At 37.5% G+C, this 17,388-nt stretch overlaps 1 protein-coding gene across 1 annotated transcript in view; it reads right to left on the bottom strand.

The window, feature by feature from the left end:
- The window catches only part of SCML2 (Scm polycomb group protein like 2), a 93,603-nt gene that overhangs the window by 60,011 nt on the left and 16,204 nt on the right, over positions 1-17,388 (bottom strand). Inside the window, exons 2-6 of the mRNA XM_060137236.1 lie at positions 14,542-14,587; positions 11,486-11,554; positions 6,886-6,956; positions 5,847-6,081; positions 2,312-2,400 (exon numbers count right to left, since the gene is read on the bottom strand). Coding sequence (XP_059993219.1) covers positions 2,312-2,400; positions 5,847-6,081; positions 6,886-6,956; positions 11,486-11,554; positions 14,542-14,563 — 486 coding nt within the window. The 5' untranslated portion in view covers positions 14,564-14,587. The remainder of the gene's footprint in view (positions 1-2,311; positions 2,401-5,846; positions 6,082-6,885; positions 6,957-11,485; positions 11,555-14,541; positions 14,588-17,388) is intronic.

The following is a 17,388-nucleotide window of genomic DNA, read 5'->3' as shown; positions in this document are numbered from 1 at the left end:
GGTGTGGGAATATGAATATATCTATACACTAATACTGGAGCATAGTTTGGAACACCCTTTTAAGGTGCAATTTAACAGTATATTTCAACACTTAAAGCATACATTCCCTTTGAACCAGGAATTCTACTTCTAAGAATGTAGGCATTCACACTTATATAAAAAGTTCTATATGAACTATAGAACATTCTATAAGAATGTCCACTGTAGATGATTTAAACAAGAATATGGAGACAACCTAAACATCAATCCTTAGGGAGAGGTTAAATCACTTACAGTAATCCATACCACAGAAGAGTACAATACAACCTAAAATATATATGAAACGAAATGGAAATTTCAAAAAAATCCATATTTTAGGGGAAAAACTAAATCACAAAATATATTCCAATTTATGTTTAAGAAATAAAAGCCCGTATATGTTTGTGAATGCACAGATAAAGGTCAAGAAGAACATTTTGGAGAGAACAGTAGAACGGAGGAATGGACGGGATAAATGGACACTCATTTTTCACTTTAGTTAAGTATATAGTTTGATTTTTCCCCCCACACAAAGGTAAATTACTTTTATAATATTAAAAATGAAAAACATAATGTGACATGTGGCATGTGACTAGCTGATAAAGCAACTTAATAAGTAAAATAGATCCAGTGGCTTTTCTAAAGCCACAGCCTAAGCTAGTAAGTATTTAATAAAGACTACTACTAAACATCTCTTTTGTTGTTAGCTATCCTCATATATGCTTTACACAATGCCCAAAGGGATTGCATTCACCTGTGCCCCTTGCTGGTAGGGCAAGCCCACTTACAGCATTCATGCTGCTCAAAGCTATACTCCAAGATTTTTTCTTTGCAATGCAGGAATCATGTCAAATGACACTGCACATCTTTATATCTTTAATCTTCTTGAAAAGTTTTTAAAACGTACAATCAATGTTTACCACTCCTGATATGAATGGTTGTAATAAAATTTAAGTGACTGAGAAAACAATGAGGACAGAGAGTGAGAAAGAAATACTTTGACCCGTAATTTAACTAAAACTTGGCTTTCATTCATTGTTTCTTAACACAGTGTACTCTTTCAACATTTTCTCAAGAGCATAAACTATTTTTGGAATTTTCCCTCTTTGTTATATAACAAGTATTTCCTTGTAACAAATTCTTTCTGATGACTGTTTATAACATTCTTTTACTTCTGCAACCAAATCTCTCCAAGTAACTTTCAAGTGAAAGTCAACTTTCAACTTTCATTTTCTCCAATATCAAAGAGACCACTAACATAGCAAACTGAGGCGAAGCTTCACTTCTGAAGGTACATAAAAAATAATAACAAACATTTGCTTCCAGTAGAGTACCCCTTTTTGTATCTGAGGTCAAGAAGGAAGGTACTAATTCATTTTGACTACTGGATGATTAAAACTGAGCCTTTTTTATGACTTGCTGTTACGGGCTGAATTGTGTTTCTGTGTCTCACCCCCCACCCAGCCAAAATTCATATGTTTAAGTCCTAACCCCAGTACCTCAGAATGTGATTGCATTTGGAGATAGGGTCTTTAAAGAGATAATTAAGTTAAAATAAGGCCATTATGGTAGGCCCTAATCCAATATGACCAATGTCCTCATAAGAGGAGGAAGTTAGGATGCAGATACGTAGCTCATGTATCTTTTCCTCCCAAAGAGGAGAAGACGACTATCTATAAACCAAGGAGAGGGGCCTCAAAAGAAACCAAGCCTGCTGACACCTTGATCTCAACTTCTAGCCTCCAGAGCTGTGAGAAAATAAATTTCTGTTCAAGCCACTGTTATGGACTGAGTTACATCTTCCCAAAATTCATAATTTGAAGCCCTAACTCCCAATGTGACTATATTTAGAAACAGGACATTTAAGGAGGTAATAAAGGTTAAGTGAGGTCCTAACGGTGGGGCCCTAAGCCCATAGGACTAGTGTCTTTTCTAGAGAAAGGGAAACCAGAGATTCCTCTCTTCCACGCATGCACAGAGAAGAGGCCATGTGAGGACAGAGCGAAAAGACTATAAGCTGAGAAGAGAGGCCTCACCAGAAACCAACCCTGATGACACTTTGATCTTGGACTTCTTGCCTCCAGAAATGTGAAAAAATGAATTTCAGTTATTTAAGCCACCCAGTCTGTGGTACTTTGCTACAGCAGCCCGAGCAGACTAATACGCTTGCCAATCAAGTAATTTTAAAACCATTTTTGCTTTCCATATCAGAGAAGACAAAGCATTTAAGCACCCACTGAAACAATAAAACCACAGCCCAGTTGATGGAAGTTTTTCATAACATCTTTCTCACCTTCTTAAAGAATGTTGCAGGTGCCATTTCAGATCCACTCAGTGTTCGCAAGAGGAACATTGGCCAAGATGATGTGTTCATCTGGTACCCTATTTTATAAAATAAAGCAGAAATCAATTTTAAAAAGCCTCCCTGTGATATTACAGCAAGGTGGTATTAAAAAAAATGTTTCATTTACCATTCTCCTTCAGAGAATGACTTTCTTATTGACGAACTCAGGAAATGGGCAAGAGGAGCTGGTGTACCTTCCAATCAGTGCTACTGTATCCACTGTACTATTAAACAAGAATGCTACAGTGGGGGTAGAAATTCTCATCTTAAAGAAGCCACTAGCTAGGGTTCACCAACATACACATATATGTTGGGAATGGGCAATACTAGGAGAAATCCAAGCCAGAGCCCAGGAGAGCTTCCATTCCCCACCAACAATCACACACGCAGGGTAAAAAGGCCGCAAAAGACTTCCAGTCCCTCTTTTTCCTCAGAGCCTCTGCCTTATTTCCTTTCCGAAAGACAGTTTTCTGTCAAACTCAGCAAATGTACACTTATGATGGTGCATTTCACCATATGTAAATTTCGCCTCAAAAGGAAAAAACCTGTAAATAAACAGTGGACTCTAGTTAATGATATGCATGCGAACGTATTTAGGAGAAATGCACTGATGTCAATAACTTATCCTGAAGTGCATTTAAAAATATGATGGACTGATGAATCGACAGGAGGACAGATGGACAGATAAGTGATAAAGCAAGTATAGTAAAATGATAACTGGTAGAGCCTAGGTAGTGGTTATGTGGGGGTTCACCGCAAAATTCTTTCACCTTTTTTGTAGGTTTGAAATTTTTCATACAGTATATTGGGAAAAAAGACAGCTCTCACTTTAGTAAACTTTGCTCACTAAATGATCTTATCTTAGAACTTTTATCAGATACTATCAAAATAGACTCAACAGGTGTCTTCTCTAGAGATCTCATCAATTAATGGTGAATATCACAGCATCTGGCATGTGTAGCAGGGAGCAGCGATTTGCTAGTTTTAGTATTTTCTGGGGGCAATCTGTTACATGCAACACTTGCCTCCCTTGATGCCAGAATTGGTGAGAACTTGGCATGCATCCCTGATGAATACATGCATTAAGATAGGGAGGCACATGAATCACATTGGCAATGGGTCCATCAATAGGATAAAATACGCAAGGAAGTTCAGACAGAAAGTCATCCTATAATGATCATGTACCAAAACACCCTTAATCTGACTAGGAAAATAATTGTTGCTAGGGAAAAATGGGGGAGGGTTGTTACACACTCTCTTAAAATAAATCAGTATTATTAGTGATATATAATAAATAGTTATCCACAGCATGGATTCTCCACACTGTGGTTAGAATAGTACATAAGAATCATTCTCTGGTCCTTATGCCTTTCTCTTAACCCCCATCTTATCCTATTACATGATGTACCACGATTTTCTTTTTTAATTTAGCATTTTTCTTAATTCTTTAATTGCCTAAAGTCAAACATAGATTAAAATGTCAAAAAAGATCAAAGTGCACGTTAAAAATTCAAACATAGATAAAACTAATCCATGATATTAGGAAGTCTGGACAGTAGTTACCTTTGGGAAGGAGGAGGATATGACTGGGGATCAGCAGGAATGGGGCTTCTAGGGTGCTGACAATGTTCTATTTCTTGATTTGGGTGTTGGTTATACAAGTGTGTTCATTTATAAGCTGTACACTGTTCTCCATGTATGTTGAAACTTTAAAAAAAACCTTTTAGGGACTTCCCTGGTGGCGCAGTGGTGAAGAATGCACCTGCCAATGCAGAGGACATGGGTTCGATCCCTGGTCCAGGAAGATTCCACATGTCACGGAGCAACTAAGCCTGTGTGCCACAACTACTGAGCCTGCGTGCTGTAACTACTGAAGCCTGGGTGCCTAGGGCCCGTGCTCCACAACAAGAGACGCCACTGCAATGAGAAGCCCATGCACCACAACGAAGAGTAGCCCCCGCTCACCACAACTAGAGAAAGCCTGTGCGCAGCAACAAAGACCCAACGCAGCCAAAAAAAAAAAAACAAAAAAATACAAAAATAACACTTTTAAATAATAACCTTTAAGGTTTAAATAAATAAAGCTTTTAAAAAGGAAAATGAAATAAGTTGTGTTACATTAAAATGGAAACTATTCAAAAGCGCCTGATGAGCAAATTGGCAAAAACTGTATTTTTTATTATGTGCTGTCAAAAAACACACTCATCAGCATGTATTGCTATTTATTTCATATTTTTAATTAATAAACTCTAAAAGTAATTTGAAAAAAGAATGATTATAAACTTGGTTATGTGTTTGAAATGCTGACAATCACAATAGCTATGTTTCCTTTAAACAAAATACAAACACATAGTATCATATTGTAAACAGAGAAATAAAATCCAAACAGGGAAGAACTAAGTCTCAGGTTTATATTATGTCTCTTACAGAATTCTGTATGAATTAAGAAATACTATAAAAATAAACAACGAAAAATGTGAATGATATGAAGAAAGAAAAGGGGAAAAGCATAAAACACATACACCCTAAACCATCTTCTTGGAATAACACATCTCTGATTAGTTTTTTCAAATATTTTAAACCAAATTAGGAATAAGTAACAATTACAGCAAGGACAGTATAAAAAGATATTGCTAAAAGAGTAGTTATTATTATCTTACATTTTTGGTTCTCAGGGAGTTTTTCACTAGTAGGAGACAAAAAAAATCCATTCTCTCACTGTGCTTTATAATAGAGAATTTTCATTTTTAGCATTGTAAAGAAACAAGCCAATACCCACCATTCACTCAGAATGTAGAAGTAATAAACTAAATCCTTATATTCTACAGAATACCATGGTACTCTTATTAAAAGAGAAAATTTTTGCACAAAATTAGTGTCACACACTTCTTACCTTTTAAAAACCTGGTCAAAATTGAGAGCTTTGTATTAAAAATCTTTGCTGAAGAGTTCCATCCATCTCCTCCTTTTCAAAGATCTATAGGTACTGACTCCTACCCCTCTCACCATGACTTCTTCCCACATAGGTGTAATGAAATTTCCAAGTCTGAAACTGGAGTCCCGATGTAAAATCATACCCTTCTGCTGTGCTCATCCCCATACCAAAAATGATGAATGGCTCATTAGACAATATTGAGGGAGGAAGTGACTCATATCAAATGCTACAAACTTCTCCCCCAGAAGGGTTTCTGAATCTGCCTGTGTAATCCAGTAGAGCTGCTTTTGACATTTCAAGTTTTAAGGCAGAATGAGTCTTGCTCTGGAGTGGGGAACCTTTAGCACACAAATGCCAAATATGTACTTAGGTGAAACTCTGTAACATATGGTACTGAGTTACTTTCTCATACATTCTCCACAGTAACCACCTGACTATCTATTTGTAAGAATGCCCAGAAGAAGAGATTTTTAAAAGGCCAGTTAAAATTATTTCTATTGAACATTACATTAACAAAAATATGTTATTTTAAGAACTGTTTATCCTTACCCAGTGGAGGCCGAAGTAAGTCCCCCTCCTTTTCACATGTCCCAACAGGCTGTATGTCCGGAGAATCAACAAGCCGCCAAAAATCATTTCTGTTGTCACTACCATCCAGTCTTAAACGTAGCCTGGCACCAGTAATTCCAACGACTGTGGCGATACATATTGAAATCATATTGCGAGGGTCATGGGCTTCCAGTTTCATACCAACTTTGAAGTCATTAGCTGGTGGAATCTGGGACTATATATATACATACATATAAATAAAATTTTGTTAAAACGCATCAACTATAAGAAAATCAAATGGTCAGTTTGATTTTTAAGTACGTTTTAAGTAACAGTCACAGCAGTTGGTGAACAAAGTAAGAGCTATAAGGGTTAAGAAAAAGATCTTCTCCAAACCCTCTCCTTGGCTTGACATGCAGCCTGACTTGGCTGCCCACTGCTGGTCTTGCTAATCTGCCCACTTCCAGGCAACCCAAATACAGCCTCAAAAATGCATCCTGAGTGGCTTTCTAAAATAAGAATATGATTAGGCCATCCCCCTTAAAATAAGCCAAACGGCAGCTCACCACTGCCTAACATAAAGTCCAAATCCTCAGTACAGGTTAAAAGCCACTGCACCTTAATCTCACTCCCATACTATCACTTCTATCCACTTTGTGCTTCAGCCACTCCACACCATCCCTTAACACTCAGGTTCTTTTACACCCACGTGCCTTTGCTTTGGATGTTCTCTCTGCCTGGAATATCCCTCCCCTCATCCCAATCACCTCAGATAGCCACCTCTTCTGTAAGCCCTCCCAGTATAGTTATCACACTTTTCATAATTAATTATTTACATGTCTGTCTTTCTCTCCAGATCTGACATAAAGTAAATTCTTAATGAATGGATGCAAAGAGACCATCTGGTTCTTAAGCAGCACTAACACAATCCCACTATCTCCTCACACTACTAGAACCTAACAATCACACAGGCACCCTTCAACAAGTTAATAGTTTACATCAATATATACAACATGACATCTACAGAATTTTGGCATACCTGTCTGAAACACTCTGAAGGAGCACTTAAAGATCCAGTCTCTTTCAAGTAATTTTCCCAGTTAAAATCATCTGGAAAAAAACACGCAAAAATAGTTCTGTTGTTTCCTTTTTTTGGCCATGCCATGCAGCTTGTGGGATCTTAGTTCCCCGACCAGGAATCGAACCTGGGCCCACAGCAGTGAACGTGCCAAGTCTTAACCACTGGACCAGCAGGGAATTCCCATTAATACATATAATATGTATACTAACTTTCAGGAATAAAATGGGTTTTAGTTCCATATCTCTTCAAAGAAATACTTCTTAAAGAACAGATTCAAATTTCCTGATCTACATTTGACTACCAGCATGGAAATAAAAAATAAGACAACTTCCTAATAACAGCTCTGATATAAATTACAATCCAGATCATCTTGATGAAATGAAGACTGCAGCACAGTGATTCCAAAAATGTGAACTCTAGAAATAACTAAAGGACTTTTTATAGAGTAATAGCAAATTCTACTCATATGTCTCAAATATAAATTTACTCAAGACGTGTTTTTACCATTTCATCCCATTACTGTGAAGGCGTTTCTTTGTTTTTCACAGGGATCTAAAGGTGTTTAGATGTGTGGTATAGCAGAAATAAAGCAATACTTTATGGAAAGAAAAACTCTGAGAACCAGCATTGTTTCTCAATTGACTATTAGATCCCCATCCAGGGTGTTAAGAATATGGTAGCAGAACAAAGCAGAAACAAGTCGTCAGTGCAATGACTGATATGCATTGTTGTAATTATCTGTATTTTCTACAAACTCTTGCTGTCCTTTCTCTCACTCAGTCTTCATGATATATTATAATGCTACAAGAGAAGGTCAGAAAGCAGTATACTTTGCCTGGACACTTCAATTCACTGTGCCAGTCACACTGCCAAGACACTGAAAGACTTGATAGCAGTATTAAAGGTACTATTAATTCATACAAAGTTTAATTCTCATCAACCATGACGTTTTTTTCTATACTCTTGTCTAATTTCCTCACTATAAAAATATTGGGTTCGACAGTTCCCTCCCTAGGGGAATCTGTGTTACTAGCCTCTTATATATCCTTCAAAGGATATAACAGTTCCACTTACACACTGCTAATAAATGTTTAACAGCCAACTTTCCAGAAAATACAAACAAAAAGCCTGACTGGTAGTGTTTGCAGATTTCTGTGGTGTAAATACTACCACCATGGCTGAGTGATTGCAAGGTGCCAAGGTAAAGTCACCAACCACAAAGTTGGGAAGAAATGTGTACCACTGGCTCTCCCAAGCTGATGTGAGCCAGCTTCAGAATACCACTGTTACCTGAAAGTATGCATTTATATGTGTATGTACACATATTATATGTGGTATTAAGCATGTCATATGTAACACTGTATACCCTTTTAGAGATTTTTCCACTAAAAGAAAAAATACTGGGTTTAATTCTTCTTCCAGATAATGTAAAGCAAGCACTACCACAGTGCTGAAAGGTATGCAGCAGAATGTCAAGAACACAGGCTCTGGAGATGAACCTGCCACCTTTCAGTCGGACTCTGCCTCTTACTAGCTATGTGACCCTGAGCAAGTCATTTCACTTTCTCAGCCTCAGTTCCTTCACCTATAAAATGAGGAAAGTAATACATATCATATAAGGTATTTTGAGAACTAAGTGAAGTAGTACACATGCAAGTAACTCAATAAATGGTTTATGTTATTATTCTAAAACTAAATGTCATAGTTGTACCTAAACTTAAGAATACTGGATAGCTTTATTAAAAGTGAAAACTGAGATCTGTGGTTCCAAAATTTAACTGACCAGGTTATTTCAGTGACCTCCTAAGCACTAACCTGACAATCAAGAGACCCAAGGTTCTAACTGAAGCTCTACCACCATATGACCTTGGAGAGCATTACAAAAGAAGAACAAAACAAAACATGAATGGGGGAAAAAATCTCACTAGGATGTCATTAAGGAGCCACCATACCAGGAAGAAAGGAGTATAAGTTGAAAATAATGACTGAGAAATCAAAACCATTTCAAAATTATACCTCAAAGAACTTAATTAAGACTCTTCCACAAACCAGTTACATTTGTAAAATTTTTCAACGACATTGGAAAATACTTTATCCAACACAATTTTTAAAATATTCTATTACCATTTGTGTCTTAATGGGCTATAATTTGAACTAGCAAATCCTTTATACCAGTGCTCCATAATACAATTATTTTCTACTGCACTGCTAGTTAATTTAACCTTTGGAGCCTTAATTTTTTTCTTTATTCATAAGGCAAAAATTTTTAGTCCACAGAACCGTTCAGCTTGGTTGTCCATATGATGAGAGCCTGCCAATAACATGGGGGAAACACACATAGCAAAAGGCTTTACTAATTTAGATTTGATACATCTACAATATCACAGCTGGAATTGCTGACCAGGAGCCAAAACAGTCAAAGTCACAGACAAGCATGAAGTTCCCGTCTGCCTCTGCATCTTATCCTCACTGACAGATTTGGGGGGGGGGGGGTTTACCCTCTCTCAGAAAGGAGCCCTGGGAACTCATAGACCTGTTCATGAGACAGATGTACATACATAACTTTGTGATCTGTTACCTGCACATGTTTATGGTCCTTCTTGTTTGATTTGTACTCTATTCTAGTCCATACATTAACCCAAACACCTTTCAGCAAACTGAACATAATCTATGAGGCCCCCCAGTCTTCTCCAGAGTAAATCAGAATCATAATGTCTTCTACCAGTGCTGGGTTTGGGTTCAGAGGCTATGTAAAGAAAATGGGCAAAATATCTAGAGCTTGAAGCTTCTCAGCTGAATGATCAGCACCCAATACCTCATAGCATTTATCACAACTGTAACTGGGCATTTGTTTAATGTCTACTTAAGCTCAAAGACAGCAAGAATCATGTCTGTCTTATTCATCAATGGATTCCCATAGAAGGTCACCAGTATGTGTCAGGCACTGTACTAGGTACTGCAGATGCAGCAGTTAATAAAACAGACAAAAATCCTGGCTCTCTTGGAGCTTACCTTCCAGCAGTCACTCACTGATTTCTAAAATGAGATGTTACAGTGAGAGCCCTGAGAAATATCTGCAGATGTCTGTCAATTTGATTAAGTAATATCATTTTTAATCAGAATTTCTCAAACAGAGAGTTTGAGAATTTTGAAAAGTTAACTAGTTTCAACCTTTAAGAATATATTTTTTCAAATTTATTTTCATGAAATTTCCAGAATAGGAAAATCTATAGAGACAGAAAATAGATAAGTGGTTGCCTAGGGAGAGGCACTGGGAGGAAATGGGGAGTGGCTGTTAATTGGGTACAGGATTTCTTTTTAGGGTGATGAAAATGTTCTAAAATTGATTATGGTGATGGTTACACAACTCTGGGAATGTACTACTGAGAAGGACTGAATTGTATATTTGAAATGGGTGGATTGTATGATATACGAATTATATCTCAATAAAACTGTTATATTAAAAAAATGGAAAGGAATTTGTAGGGATAAGGAAGAACATTCTAACCTAATGGCCTCCATTTCCTTTGGAGGGTTTTGGGGGTTGGAAGGAAGACCTGAGGAACAAAACAAGGCCAATGAGAAAGAGAGCTAAGGAAACACTGAGGACACAGCTACAGTGAGAAAGAATGACTCCATGGGGATTACCTCTATAGGCAATCTTCCTGTAGGAACAGAAAGTCATGGGTGAACTACTTACTCCAAGAGTAGGGCTGGCAGGGCAGCTACAACAGAAAGACAAGGGGCAAGAGGTTTGCCTGGAAATCTCTGGTAAGTTTGCTGTAGTATTTTTTAAATTCAGCCTTTTGTCTATGTATCACTTATTTTCTCATTTTCCTTAAGAGCAGGTGCAATGAGTCAGATTCTATCTCCTGAGTCTCTGATGTAGTGCTATATACATGCTGTTCACAATAAAAAAAACTTAAAACATGAATTAATAACTCAGACTTCATAAACAAAGTTAACATTTACTGAACATTTACTATAAGCCTAGGCATTATATTAGGTGCTTTACACTCATTTTCTTTAATTCTAATAGTTCCACGAGATAAGTAGTATTATCCCTGTGCTACACAGGAGAAAAAGGAGACTAAGAATGTTGAGTAATTTGTCCAAGGTCACAAGGCCAGTAAAGAATGAGGCCAAGATTCTAGAACAGATCTGTCAGACCCCCTCAATGCCTAAGCTTTAATCCACTGGACTGTCTTTTGACCATCAAAAAAGGACTTTCACATTGACTCTAGTGTTAGAAGAGTTTTTATTAATAATCAAATTATTTTAAATTGGTAATTCATGGTAATTAATAACTATATATCTTTAATTTGGCAACATTTGCACTGAAATACAGGGTTATCTTTTAACTTAATCCCTCTCTACGTGAAACCAAAGTAAAATTTCCAAAATTAAACACTTTCTTTTTGACCTTTCCTATTGCTTAGATTTTATATTTACAGGAGCTTACTATACAGAGATTATACCAAAAGCAGTAAGAGAAGAGTTTATATCAACACTGAGTGAGGAAGAAAAATATGTTGTACTGAACTAATTTAAAACCTACCATCTTGCACAGAAGATGTGCCTGACTGAGGAGCCTTCTCTTGATTCTCCTTCTTTGCATCCATTGACTCTTAAAAAAAAAGAAAGAAAATAGTGAGAAATAACAGAAGGCCAGAGAAACAGTTTGAAAGAGTACTTATAAAAACCATAAAATAAAACTATTTTCTAATAGAAGCCAGTTTTAATTTTATAATTAATATCCTCATTTTCTGCATAGAACTTCACTTTCCAATATACAATGTACCTTTTTTAAATTTTATTTATTTATCTATCTATCTATTTATTTTTATTTTTGGCTGAGTTGGGTCTTTTGTTGCTGCGTGCAGGCTTCTCTCCAGTTGCGGCGAGCGGCGGCCACTCCTCGTTGCAGTGCGCGGGCCTCCCCTGCTGCGGAGCATGGGCCCTAGGCATGTGGGCCTCAGTGGTTGTGGCACGTGCGCTCAGCAGTTGTGGCTGGAGGGCTCTAGAGCACAGGCTCAGCAGCTGTGGCACACGGGCTTTGCCGCTCCGCGGCATGTGAGATCTTCCCAGAGCTGGGCTCGAACCCGTGTCCCCTGCATTGGCAGGCGGAATCCCAACCACGGAGCCACCAGGGAAGCCCATAATGTACCTTATAATTTGCTTATTTGTTTACTGTATGTCTCACTTCACTCGAATGTAAGCTCCAAAAGATCAGGAATTTTTAAATTTTACTTTGTCTCCTTTGTTCACTGCTGTATCCTCAGTGCCTAGAAAAGGACCTGGCATACAGAACACCCTTGAGCATTTGTTAAATGAATGAACGAACAAACCAAAATGAGCTAGGCTGATCCTTACAATGTTCAGATTAATGTGCCTCAGAAATAAAGCGCAAGCTTTTGAGAATTTAAAACAAAAGGGGGGCTTCCCTGGTGGCGCAGTGGTTGAGAGTCCGCCTGCCGATGCAGGGGACACGGGTTCGTGCCCTGGTCCGGGAGGATCCCACGTGCCGCGGAGCGGCTGGGCCCGTGAGCCATGGCCGCTGAGCCTGCGCGACCGGAGCCTGTGCTCCGCAACGGGAGAGGCCACAACAGTGAGAGGCCCACGTACCGCAAAAAAAAAAAAAAGGGAAGCTAAATTACAATGTAATTCAATGGACTAGGCAAAGTTTTTCTCTGTGCTAGGCTGAGGAACTCAAACAGTACTGGACCTTGGGACTTCAAGTCTAAGATGTATTTCATCCACATTTATTACAGTATATATTTCTTAAATGACTCATTTAAAAATTAATCATAATACTATTATTATGCTGAAAAATTAACCAAAATTCTTTAATATTATCAAATAAGCAGTCAGTATTCTCATTTTCCCCATTGTCCTAAATATTTTAAATGTGTCTGTTTCAATCAGGACCCAAATAAAGTCCATACAGAGCAATGGCAGATACATTTCTTAAATTTCTTTTGATCTATAGACTCCTCCTCCTCCTCCTCCTTCTTTTTCCCCCTTCCCCTAGCAATTTTTTTGCCGATGATACCAGTTCAGATTTTTCCAACCTGGAGTTTGCTGACTACTTCCTCATAATGCTGGGTTCTTCTGGTCCTTATATTTTCTCTTAATTCGTATAGCTATTTCGAGCCAGAAGAGCTTAACCAGATTCAGGTTTGGCTTCTTTGGGAGGAAGAGAGAAGATGACTTCATAGGTACTTCTCACAGGGGGTTCCTAATATACCTAGTTCTCTCTCTTTTTGTGATATGAGCTGCCATGGATGATTATTGCCTAGATCCATTAGTTCATTAGTGGCTGCAAAATGGAGGTATTCTAATTATCGTCCTGTCTTTATTAGCCAGAAAACTTCTATAGAGAGAAACCTCCCCTCTTCAACCATTCAGTTACCTTGAGGTAGAGCTCACAAAGGGAAGTCACAATCAACACTTTGTTCTTTTCCTTTATTTTCTAGTTTTCAAGATAATGAATTGTATCCGTGGGACTTCCCTGGCAGTCCAGTGGTTAAGACTCTGTGCTTCCAATATAGGGGGCATGGATTCGATCCTGGTTGGCGAACTAAGATACCACATGCCGTGCAGCCAAAAAATTTTAAAAATTAAAAAAAAAAAGAGTCGTATCCCTACCATTCTCCACAGATGACAAATAAATTTTGTTTTGTTTTTTAGTATCATTATGAACTAACGAATTTAACCACACTTCATGTGTTTCTATCTATTGCTGTTTTACCCTTACTGATGCTTGAATTGTCAAGTGACAAATTTCTTAAAAAAGAATGTATGAATGATGCCAGGTGTACCATTTAAGGTAACAGATCTACTTTCTGGTTATGACTGAGTGACTCTTCAAGATACGTGAACACTCGACAGGGATGTATGGGCTGCTCTCTATTTAAATAATTTGGATAGTATGAAGACAGTACACATTTATATTTACTAAATAGTTCTACAGTAAGATTTTCTAATAGGAAAGAAAGTGAAATTATAAAGGCCTGGTTCCTGCTCTAGGGAAGCTAAGAATCTAGGTACAGAGACTATACTAAACTAATACACTTGACAAAAATGGAAATAGCAGAGCACAACATTCAGCATGCAGCCAGAGAAAAAGTCATGAGAGACAGAAGACTTAAACTGGGTCTTGAAGGAAGAACAGGATTTAGAACAACAAAGGTATGAAGAATGTATTAACGGGAAAGAAAACACAACTCAAAACAGAGAGTGCAAATGAGTGTGGCATATTCATGGGACAGTGAGCAAACTTCTCACTAGAGCAGGACAGGATGAAGCGTTTTTTAAATCACCCATATTAGAGTAAGAAAATCTGGACTGTGATCTTGGCTGTCACAGATTGTTTTATGACCTGTTCACTTAAACTCCCTCAGTGTCAGCTTTCTCATTTATAAAACTAAGAAGGGAAGACAAGATTACCTTTAATAGCTATTCAGTTCTAAAATTCCAATTCTAAGCACCTAACGTCTTCTATAACTTTACTTTTAAAAAGGCTTTTTCCCCCAAACATTCAATCTACCAAAAGATACTCATTCCCAATGAATAAATAAAAATATTTATCATCTTTAGACAAGTAAATCTTACCTTCATTCACTGTTTGCCCCATGGTATCCCTCTCTGGTGTTCTTTCCTACAAGGTGAAAAATCAATTACTACCTCCTTTTAACGTAATACATTTCTGAATGGTGGTATTATTACAAATCAGCTATAATGGGACTACATCAAACTAAAAAGCTTTTGCACAGTGAAGGAAACTATCAACAAAATGAAATAGCGACCTACTGAATGGTGAAAGATATTTGCAAATAATATATCCAATAAGGGGTTGATATCCAAAATATACAAATATCTCATACAACTCAACATCAAAAAAACAAACAACCCGATTAAAAAATGGGCAGAGAATGTGAACAGACACTTTTCCAAAGAAGATATACAAATGGCCAATAGGCACATGAAAAGATGTTCAACAACACTAGTCATCAGGGAAATGCAAATCAAAACTTCAATGACATACCACCTCACACCTGTCAGAATGGCTATTATCAAAAGACAACAAATAGGGCTTCCCCGGTGGCGCAGTGGGTGAGAGTCCGCCTGCCGATGCAGGGGACACGGGTTCGTGCCCCGGTCCGGGAAGATCCCACATGCTGCGGAGCGGTTGGGCCCATGAGCCATGGCCACTGAGCCTGCGTGTCTGGAGCCTGTGTTCCGCAACAGGAGAGGCCACAACAGTGAGAGGCCCACATACCGCAAAAAGAAAAAAAGAAAAAAAAAAAAAAGACAACAAATAACAAGTGTTGGTGAGGGTGTGGAGAAAAGGGAGCCCTCGTGCACTGTTGTTGAGAATGCAAATTGGTGCAGCCACTATGGAAAACAGTATGGAAACTCCTCAAAAAATTAAAAATATAACTACTGTACGATCCAGCAACCCCACTCCTGGGTATTTATCTAAAGAAAACAAAAACACTAATCAAAAATATATATGCACCCCTACGTTCACTGCAGCATGATTTACAACAGCCAAGATATGGAAGCAACCCAAGCGTCCATAAACAGATGAATGGATAAAGAAGATGTGATATATATACACAATGAAGTATTACTCAGCCATAAAAAATAAAATAAAATCTTGCCATTTGCAAACAACATGGATGGACCTAGAGGGTATTATGCTAAGTGAAGTAAGTCAGACAAAGACAAATACTGTATGATTTCTTATACGTGGAATCTAAAAAAACAAAACAAATGAACAAACATAACAAAACAAAAACAGTCATAGATACAGAAAACAAACAGGGGGTTGCCACAGGGTAAGGGGTTGGGAGGAAGAAAGAAAGGTGAGGGAGATTAAGAGGCTCAAACTTTCAGCTACAAAAAATGAGTCAGAGGTATGAAATGTACAGTGTGGGGAACACAGTCAATAATTCTGTAATATCTTTGTATGGTAACAGATCATAATTGTAACTAGACTTACCGTGGTAATCATTTTGAAATGTACAGAAATATGAAATCACTATGTTGTGTAACAGGAACTAACATAGTGTTGTAGGTCAATTACACTTTAAAAACAAAGAAACAAACTCATAGAAAAAAAGATCAGATTTAATTATCAGATCAGATAAATAAATAATTATCTAACAAAGCAGGATAAAATACAGGTTCTTTGGGAAGTTAGGAGGTACTGTGAACTGAGAATATATAAGAAGCCTTCTCAGAGGAAATGGTAGGTAAACTGGTACTTTAAAGGTGAGCATTTCAATGAACAGAGAAGAATGAGAGAGGAATTTCAGGCTGAAGGTACAAAATGAGTGGACACTAAAGAAGAGCCTGCCTCCTCTACTTGATTATGAAATGCTGGAGTTGCTCAGATTCCTTCTGGGCTCTCATCTCCCTCTATAGTCTCTCAGGAGCCACCCATACACAGATGACTTGCAAAGCATTACCTTTCCTTCCCAGACTTCTCCTCTGAAAGTCAGACTTAAATAATTAAATGGATTGGCTATTTGATACCACTGGGAAGATGCTGTCAATTAAGGACTATAGCCTAGCAGCAAAAGAAAAAGTGAAATATATAGAGAGTGCTGAATCGAAGCAGAAAGTAAAGGGAGACGAGCTGTAATCCACGTAGGGAACAAAGGCACTTAACCAACTCTAGTCAGAAAGTAAAAAGCTGTGAATTACATTAAAGTTAAGTCCCATTACTACACAAAGGGATTCAGTTCAAAAAAACTCAGCGATGGGTCACACATAGAAGATATACCCAGGTTCCTATGTCCTTCTCTAAAATCTCTAACTCATAACTGAGTTCTGAATCTCAACTGGTATCAATTCCTCCCATTAGTTGAGTAAGTGATTTTGTAAATCCTAGAAGGTGAAGATATATGTTTAGAAATAATTAAAACCAAATCTTTTTTATCTTTTTTTAAATTGAAGTATAGTTGATTTACAATGTTGTGTTAGTTTCTGCTCTACAGCAAAGTGACTCTATACACATATATACATGTATATATACATATACATGTGTATATACTCTATACACATACACACACTTTTCCTGAAGACCTAAATAAAGAAATCCATGTATCATGTTCACAAGTTGGAAGATTACTTGGATAGGGATAAAAATGCACTAATCACAAGAGAAACTGGATTTAACCATGATTAAATTTTCTGTTTATCCAAAGGTACTGTTTAATCAAGATGGAGTAGTATTGGCATCAGAGCAGACATACAGATCAATGGAACAGAACAGAGAGTCCTGAAAGGTGCACCTATATACGGTCAATAGATTTTCAACAAAGCGCCAAGGTAATTCAGTGGACAAAGGATGGTTTTGGTTTTTTGCTTATTTTTTCAACAAATGGTGCTAGAACATATCTACATACAAAAAAAAAAAAAAAACCTACAATGAGGTACCACCTCACACCC

This window comes from Lagenorhynchus albirostris, chromosome X, assembly GCF_949774975.1.
Source record: "Lagenorhynchus albirostris chromosome X, mLagAlb1.1, whole genome shotgun sequence".
In the NCBI taxonomy this organism is placed as follows: Eukaryota; Metazoa; Chordata; class Mammalia; order Artiodactyla; family Delphinidae; genus Lagenorhynchus; species Lagenorhynchus albirostris.
This window is presented reverse-complemented; position numbering and strand designations above follow the sequence as displayed.